The sequence below is a fragment of the Poecilia formosa genome, unplaced genomic scaffold, assembly GCF_000485575.1.
Source record: "Poecilia formosa unplaced genomic scaffold, Poecilia_formosa-5.1.2 Scaffold149, whole genome shotgun sequence".
Classification (NCBI taxonomy): domain Eukaryota; kingdom Metazoa; phylum Chordata; class Actinopteri; order Cyprinodontiformes; family Poeciliidae; genus Poecilia; species Poecilia formosa.
Genome location: NW_006800088.1, coordinates 953,066 through 962,658, shown reverse-complemented (window position 1 = coordinate 962,658; position 9,593 = coordinate 953,066). Strand labels below are relative to the sequence as shown.

The following is a 9,593-nucleotide window of genomic DNA, read 5'->3' as shown; positions in this document are numbered from 1 at the left end:
CGAGGCTTCTACATCCACCACATTGTCCCGCTCGTTGTCTCTTTTGGCTTAAAGTTTCGCCTTTTAGTTTTAGTTGGTTGCAAATGAAAAAAGACAGGTAAGAAAAGTGTTTGATTTTGGTTTACTTTGCGCATTTTCACATAACTTTCTCTTGCATTTTAATGTAAGTGGATATTTAAAAGAAACTGTTGTTAGCCCAGGAAAAGTTTGGTTGCTGCTTTTTAAAAATTGTATATTATATATCAGTATTTGGATTCGTTTTCCAAAATAAAAAAGAAGAAGTTTTTTTTATAGTCCTGATTAGAGATATTTAGCAGTCTGATTGTGGGAACAAAGTTCCACTTTATTACAGCTTTGCTTTATAATTATTCTGTAACAAAAATTTTAAGAGAAATTCAGTTTTAGCCTTTTACTGACCTGCTTTCCTTCGGGTGACATGTTTAGAAATTGTTTTGGATGTAAAGTGAAGAACAGAGTGTGCTATATTTACATATTAAAATTTAAATATGAGAAAATGAAATAGACATCCTAACGCTGATTGCAGAAGTACTTAGGACCTTTAATTTCAGTGGCGCAACAGGCTCCTACTGCTTCACATGTGATCAGAAAAAAACTCAGAAATGTAAAAAGTTATAAACAGAGCAGACAGAAGTCAGGGCAAAAGTAAGCTTTTGTTTGTTTGTTGTTGTTTTTTTAAATTCAAGAATAAAGCTGCAATTACGGACAAACTACAGAATTTTGCATAGAAAGTTATGGAAGAAAACGTTGCACAAATAAACAAAATAAACTTAACCGGAAAGTCTGTTGAACTAAGTGGTTTGGACGATTGATTCATTAGGAAAACGTGTCCTCTTGTTCCTAGAAGAACAATATATTTTATTTAAATAAATGAAAGATTGAATCTACATCCTTTTTGTTCTTGTGGCCCAATGTGTCTTTAAAGCTCCTTTTTTAACAATAACCCACATCTTTATATTTCTGTTATTTTACACGGGACAGAATGGACAGGATGGACAGGACGGACAGAATGGACAGGACGGATAGAATGGACAGGTTGGACAGAATGGACAGGCCTCTCCCTCACAAAGCTCCGACTTCAGCTTCAGCAGCTCTAAAGTACCTGCCGAAGTAAATCCCGCACTTCGTAAACTACAGGGCAAAAAAATGAACTAGTTTCTAAGTTGCAGCGACTTTTGTGTCCTGAAGGAAAAAGTCATAATTTCCCCAAGATGAGAACTAAATGGCCAAACACGCAGCATGTCGCTTTTTCATTATTATTATTTTATTTATATATATATTTTCGGTGCGTGTAATTGTTTAAAAATGCGGCTTCAGAGACTTTAAATAGGGAGGAAAGAAATGCAACTTTATTCAACTTTTTAAGCATAAATTAAAATTGTAAATCTTGTGGAAAAAAAGAACATAAATGTATATCAGTTATTTCATCTATCTGTGATATAATTATTTTTAATGTTTGGCAAAAATCTTTTGTTTCTTCTTTAATTTCTCACTTTAATCTTGTTCTCTTGGTTATATTAAAATTCAGGTAAATGGATGGTTACAGTCTACACTAATATTCTCACGATATCTTAAGATAAAAGGTCGTTTACTTCGCGCTTCGCTTCGCTCTTTGAATCAGTTTTTTTCTCCGTTTAGACTCGTTTAAAAAAAAAAGATCTGTTTTACACTTGACTGCTTTATTCTGGCATCTCTTTATAAAACTTTTCTTTCTAACTTCCACTAACCGATTGTAAAAAGTATCTCCAAGTTTCATCTTATTTATTAAAACGTCAGGATCATTTTCTTTTCTTTTCTTTTTTTAACTAACTTTCATTTTAATTTAATTTCCTCTCATTTTATTTTTCCCTCTTCTGTTCAGCTTCACGTTTATTTTATATTTTCGATGCGCCTATTTGAGGAGGCCTTGAAATCCATCTAATAATTAAAAAACAGTCCAAAACGAGTTCATAAACCTGCATAGCGTATGGCTAAAATATAAATATCGCATTATAGTTTTTGGAAACCTTTGGTTTTGGTATTCTTTAACAGCCCCATCACGCACAGACATGTTTTTTTTAATTATTATTATTTTTTTTTGTTTTTGTTTTTTCGGGGGCGGACCGACCTGTGTGTAACCTGCAAAAGTGTTGCGAGTAAACCGAATAAAGACAGAAATATGAAATCTTTTAACTCCTACACACGTGGCTCAAATGTGTGCCATCGCTGCACGGATTTTGTCTGGGAGCTCGTGTGTGGGATGAGTGAACTCTGCGTGGCCCGGTGGCCTCCCTCTGACCTGCGGGATTACAGTTATCTCTGCTGATTGATCTGATTGATCAGATTCATCTCCTCCAATCCAGCCATGCACAGGCGGGGCGGGGCGGGGAGGCCAGGGTGGACGAGGAGGTGGAGGAGGAGGAAGAGGAGGTGGTGAGTGAGACGGTCGGTGCGTGGTGCAAACAAACAGTTTATTCCTTTGTGGCCCGTGAGTTGATCCAGGCGGTGAGCTGCGTGGCTGTGGGCTGCAGCGTCACGTGACAGCAGCTATATGCGCCTTTTATCTTATAGTAGCAAAGAGAAAACCTGTGGAGTTACTGCTCTGTTTTTCACATTAGATGTGTTCAGTCGTTCAATGAACACATTTAGTGAAAGTGTATATTTTGCCTGTATTCGCGTCATTTACATGCGTAACTTGCAGTAGTATGAGGCTTAACTTGCAGTAAAGTACTTTTGTTCTTATGTAAGAGGACTTTTGCAGAGAAAGATTTTTTTTCTTTTGTTTTACAAAGACCCACACTTCAAGTGCCAACATTTCTGCCTCCAACTAAGCAACGGAGAGAAAAAACAAACAAACAAACAAACAAACAAACAAACAAAAAAAGATGAACAGAAAATCGACTGTACATCGCAGTGATACTAAATGTCTCTAAGCAAAACTCAGCAGCATAGAAATCTGCACTGATAAAATCAAGCTGTTAGATTTGACACAATTTGGTTAGATTTTTGATTAGCTATGACTACAGCGACTCAGACTCAATTAGATTAATTACATCCCGTTTTGAAATTTATGTATTTAAAAAAAAAACTGAAGTTAATTTATTGTGCAATTGGATTTTATTTATTGACTTAAACTTTAGAGTAAGATAAATTCTCCCTGAAATGTTCAATTTATGCTTCATCAATCAAATGGATTTCTGAAGATCCGTACAACCAAAAGGATAAAAGAGTGTATTTAAAATGTCTCAATCCACGCTCGTCTCACTTCACACACATTTAAAGCAATACACGCTCCGACTGATTTACACTTTCCTTCATTACAACACACACCTACTGGGCTCCCACTTTGCAGTAGGCTAGCTAACACCGTTGCTGCTTCTGTCGTCAGGTCATCTGATTTGCGATCTCTGCTCAAAAGAAGCAAAAAAAATAACAAAAGCACTGAGGTGTAAAATGCCACTGATATGAAAATGAATGTTTTAAATTGATCCTAAAAACGTCTTTTCCTGTCAACCACAGCTAAATTGTACGATTTGTCAGCTGGACACAGAGGCTTAGCTAGCTAGCGTGCTAGCTAGACATCAGCATTAGCTCTGTCTTAACAGTTCAAAGCTGGATGCAGAATTAAAATCTTATTACAATACAGAAACTTACTAAACTACAAGTTTTACGACAGTTCTCAACTTTTATTATACTTATACATTCATTCATAATGAAGCTTTAATCCGTTTTCAACTAAAAACAACATCCGTCGGTCTAATGATTGACTGAACCCACATCTGCATGTTAAATCCAATCAAAAACACTCAGGTTGAACTTGTTGGCAAAAATATCAGCAGATGTTGGTAAGACTGGACTTTGACTGGATTTAAATGCAAGTAATTTAAATCACTAATGTTTAATATCCTCAAAGATTCCTTTTTATAGTGTTGCAAATGCGACTCAAGCATTAACACTGTTGCCTAACTTGAAACTGGATACAAACTTAAATCCTCGCTTATGGCTGATGTCTACTCTAACTGGGTTCATTTATTCAACACACATATACATTTCAAATACATGTAGGTATATATATATATATATATATATATATATAGACGCAGATCATTTTGTTAGAATTTGGACATTGTTGAACTGTGAATAAAATTTGAACAATTTCAAAGCTTTATTTCATAATCTACAGTTTATATGGTGCAGCTCCCCAATGAAGTGGCATGAAGCAAAGACATGCTTCTGCAGGTGAACTGTGTCTAAAAAGCATCCAGGATCCTGTCTTTAGTGACCCATCAGTTTTAGTCTTATGTCTAATGCAGAGGGTTATGAATTATTTTCACTTTGTCATGTTATATTTATCAATAACTAGTGATAAGAACACCATCGTTAGCCACAGGAGCTCATAGACCTCCAGGAGAATGCATTTTTCCCCTTTCTTGTATAATACAGACAAGTTGAATTTTGGGTTTTGAGCATCCTTAGTATATTAAAATATGGAAATGTGGAGGGAAAATATGTTTTTGGAGGGTTTTGGTTCTGCACCAGTGAAGGCAGAGAGAGTGTAAATACAAGAGAGAAGGAGGAAGAAAGCCTGTGTGTACTCTCTGTGTGTGTCTGTGTAGGTGTGTGCGGGTGTGTGTAGGTGTGCATGTGTGTGTGTGTGTGTGTGGCAGCAGCAGCAATCAGTCCCCTCTTGTCTCGCTGCTGAGTGCAGCATCTGATTGACAGTTTCTATTCATCCTGTGTGAGATTAGGCCAGCTGAAAGGAGTAACGACCCATGGCTGTGTGCAGTAATTACGGCCTCAGATGAGGAAAAATAAGAAAAAAAAACCCACACATACACACACACTGCAAAACTATAATTATATAATCCATGCTCAAAAAGCCCTCTCTGCGCTGTGTTTTCAGAGATGTTTCACCTGTAAAGAGGAAATTCCGCCCCGCGTTTCAGTTGTCCCCCTACAACCAAAATTATCTCACAATCACAACAAACTGCAGGCTGCAGCATCAACATCAAGCTGGCAGGGAAATAGAGCAGGGCTTGCTCAAGACTTGCTCTGCATACATACACCGGATGGGCTGAATGAGACGCTTTATCCTCACTAACGTCAAGTTGTGCAGGTTTATAACTGCGGTTATGCGCTAACGCCTTTATTTGGGAGTGTGTTTCTCGCTTTACGGAGTACAGTCTGCTGAGCTGCGGATTGTACTGTGTCTCAGCAGCTGTGTGTGAAGGGATGCAGACCTGTTACATGTCATCCAGATGATCAGCATATTTTTATTTGCCGTATATGTGGATGGTATTCGTCTTGGAATGCGGATCTTCACAGAAGGCTGAGACGAGATACTGAGATTGGAGATGAAGGTTAAACACACTGAAACGGACAAAAATGTTCTCATGCATTTTATTCAACGAATGACTAAATAAATAAAATTGTGCCTGAAGATGAGATCCAGAACATTACTGTTGCAGCTCCGTCTTCAGAAAGAACCTTAATCATAAATAATGATACTCTTATACAAAATGTTTGCATTCATCTCGCCAAATTTGGTTTAGCAATTTACATCCATTCATGTTATTGGGTTTAGATTTTTATTAGTATTTCTGAGCAGAAATTGTGTGAGTTTAATGGCTAAAAGAGACTAGAAAAGGACAAGAAATAAATTAAATTCTAACCAATTTCAAAATATTACTACTTATTTAGCAAAAGTGCTTAAATTCTAAAACTAGCATAATTTTGTTTATAGCATTTATTTAGTCTTGTTGAAAAAAAAAAACAAGTCTTTGTAACTACGGGGTATAAAACATTAGTGACATAATAAAACTTGCTAAAGTTGTTAGCAAGTTGGATGTTAGCTTTAACGCAATGGCTAAAAAGGTTAAATTTTTGCTCCAACACAAACAGTAAGAGTTTTGTACTGTCAAACTCTTAGTAAGTTTTGACAGTACAAAACTCAACTTAAAAACTATCTTAAGGTTAAGAAACGTAACTTTCTGGTTGTCAATCTAAACATCAAGCTAGCAGGTTTTAGCATTAGCATTAGCTGAACGGGTTTGAATTGAACACAAACGTCCATTTATGCTGCAGCACAGAAAGTTTCCCCAACTGCAAGTCTATTGACAGTCTCTAAAGTTTGACAAAGTTTTATATTAATTTTTAATAGTAGCCTACACACAAAAACATATTAACCTCACAGTTCTCTGGATCAGTTACCATGGAGACCAAGGAGATTTAACCGACACATTCAGGTTGCAGAATATAATTTAACAGTTAATCAACATTATACAATAATGTCTCTAATTCAAATTTAAATAATTTTAAGTGGTAATATTTAGTATTTGTTCTTTTTACAGGGCACTTTTTGGTTCATTAAAGTGCACAGTTTCTCTCTTTTTTTAAAAAAGGAATATGTAGATGTAAATAGTTTTGTAAAGCACCATGTGACACATTTCTATACATTAAATTTTTTATAGGACCAAATTAAAACAAAATGTCATCTCTAACCACCTTACAAGAGAAAGAGGTCCAATTCATATGTAGTCCCAAATTCAATTCATTCCAGTTTAATCACAGTCACATTCAAATTCAAGTTCATAGAGTCTCAGCTACTCTGGAAATGTTGGATAAATTCAAGGGATTAATTTCAACAATTAAAAAACAAATATTTAATATGATTTACAGCGAATAAAACCCCAAAACCTCCAGCAGATGTTATGACTCCACAAACCATCGCTGACTGTGAAAACTTCACACTGAGCCTCAAGCAGCTTTGGCCCTTAAGTTTGAAACAAAATCTGACAAGAGGGCTTTGGACCACTGAGCAGCAGTCCGGCTCTTTTTCTCCTGAGTGAGACGCTGATGTGAGACGCAGGTGAAGTTGAAGTTGTTTCTGGTTCAGCAGCGGCTTGTTAACACGAGGAATGTGACAGATGTCGTCCATGTCCTGGATACACCTCTGTGTTGGAGGCTCTTGAAGTTTCTTGTCTAGTGTTTCACCCTTGAATGGTCCTTGTTTTCACGTAACCTCCCATAAAGTATACACTCTGTGGAAAACCAACATATTCAGCAATGGCTTCTCCTTCTTGTTTTGGCGGGTGTCGGTTTTCAACCGTGTCAGCTATCTTCCCTATCAACACAAATCCTTTTCTATCCCTCTTGTGTAGCGTTCAACTCCCGTGAAAAACTGAATTTTGGGGTTTTCTTTAAGTCGCAATCAGCAAAAAAACGAATAGAAATGAACATTCTCTCGGTGTTACCAATCCATGTAATTTACTATTTATTGAAATTAATTTCTAAACGTTTTAATGGAGACGCACCTGTGGGTTGCGGTTCGCGGAGTTGAACTCACAACCATCATCTCATCTCTCCTCGCCCCTACCCTGTCAAAAAAAAAAAAAAAAAAAAAAAAAACGTGCCCGGCCCGCCAACCAATCAGCGACGCGCCTGCAGTCGGCAGGAAATGACGTGTGGAGATCCTGCCTCTGTAAAACAGAGCGTATCAGCAGAAACATTATTCACACGTCCTCCCCTCGCCATCCTATTTGCTCTGTGTTTGTGGAGACGGAGTGGAACCTGACGGTTCTGCTCGCCACGCAAATTATAAATGACAGAAAAATAATAGTAATAACAAAACCTAACAAGCGCGCGCCAAACTTTGTCGAGGCGCCCGCTGGTGTTTTCCCATTTCCTTCCAGTCCCCACCTAGAAGGGCTCTCTATCTATGACATCTTTTTTTATTTTTATTTTTTCTTCTTCTTCCTCTGTGTGCCGACCCCCTTCATGTGGCACCGCCAACACACACGCCAAGGATCCGCACAGGCAGCTGGTGTGAATGGAAGTGAAGCTGATCTGGACAAACCAGCTGAAACTTTCCCTGCTTTGTTTTGAACTGTAGCCGCTGCTCAGATTTTTTCCCCCCTCTCCATCCTTTTCCTGCGCGTCGCCTCTCACTTATTTTTTCTTCCTTCCTCCGTGTGTGAGCGTGTTTGTGGCGCCTCCCTGCTCCTCAACAGATCTTCACCATGCATCTCCACCTGCACCTCCTGGCTGCTGCAGCTTGAGTAAATAATAATAACAGTAGTAGTAGTAGTAGTAATAATAATAATAATAATAATAATAATAACAGCCCGAGGTTTCCTCCCCTGAGCCGGCCGGCTAACCCTCCTCCAGGTTCCGACTCTGGACGGTGCGTCATGCCGCCACACCTGAAGTGCAAATCGGTTCCGCTGCTGGACCGCGACGTGTCTTTATAAGTGGATCTACTTGTTGTTTTTTTTTCTTTCTTTCTTTGCTTTGAGGGAGAGGTGGGTATGCTCAGCTCGTCTCTGGAGAACATTGGCAAAGAGCAGAAAGTAGAGAAGAGCGACTAGAGAGAAGGAAGGAAGGAAGAAAGGAAGGAGAAGGTTTCGCCCTCACAGAGACTCTAACTTAGTTGTAGATGTTCGATCAGGCCACGACTATGGGCGATGGGAGCCACCGCTGTGGACCCAACCCGCTGGACAGGATGGAGGGCAAGTGCCGCCCCGACATGGGCAGCAGGTCCCCCGTGCAGAGCTCCACCGACACTCCGGGGACCTCCGCGTCCACGCCGACGTCCTCCAGCGAGGACGGGCACGACAAACTTCTGGGAGTGGACCCGGACTACTGTCGCCGGATATTAGTGAGGGGTAAGTGGGCTCCACGGTTCACTCAAACTATCAGCACCAAAACATGGAAAATCAGCGGGCGGGGTGCAGGGGGCTGTTCTAGCTGTAATTCTGGTCACAAATGATGTTAAAAACGAATTTTAATTCGCAGGCGCTACTGTGATTCATTTAGAAATATATTAAGACTTGCGCTAAAAAAGAAAAGAAAAGAAATCTAACGACAATTTGGGTTTAAAGAGATGCAGTGTTTCTATACAAACTCAACTTTCTGTCAGAGTTGCAACAGAAGAGCACCTCTGCTGCTGGGAGGACTGCAGAGACCTCCAAATGTTTTTACAGCCAGCAGCTTCAGCAGCAAATAAAGCGTATAAATTATAGAGATACACGAACGTTTAACACATTATTATTTTCATGCACGCATAAGTAGGATATTTATGTCTAATAATATGAGCAGAATAGGCTAATTACACACTTTATTAGTGCAGCCTAAATAGTTGCTATGAACGTTTAAATGATTGGTTTAATCAATAACGTTTCCGTCGTGCAGATTTCTTTTAATAACATATATCCAACTTTGAAGTAAGAAACGTTTGTTGCCAGAGAATAAGAAGAAACTCAGAAACACTCTACAGACTAAAATTAATCTTCTTGAATTTATTAACGTGCGAAAAATAAACACATCAGCAATACATCAACAGAAACTGAAGGGAACCCCCCACCCCCAACCAACAAAAACATCAACATACAATCAAATTGTATTTTTGTGACTTTTTTTTTACTAAAGGAAGCCAACATAAAATTGAATTCAAATCCACACCCTCCTGCAGGAGGTCACTACAGGACAGGCAGCTCTTAAAACACACACACACACACACACAGAAACCCGGCGAGTGTATTTATTATTATTATTATTATTATTATTATTATTATTATTATTATTATTATTATTATTAT

At 38.5% G+C, this 9,593-nt stretch overlaps 1 protein-coding gene across 1 annotated transcript in view; it reads left to right on the top strand.

Moving 5' to 3' along the window:
* The first annotated feature begins 7,498 nt into the window (after positions 1-7,498).
* The window catches only part of vax2 (ventral anterior homeobox 2), a 29,701-nt gene continuing 27,606 nt past the window's right edge, over positions 7,499-9,593 (top strand). Inside the window, exon 1 of the mRNA XM_007563626.2 lies at positions 7,499-8,660. Coding sequence (XP_007563688.1) covers positions 8,432-8,660 — 229 coding nt within the window. The 5' untranslated portion in view covers positions 7,499-8,431. The remainder of the gene's footprint in view (positions 8,661-9,593) is intronic.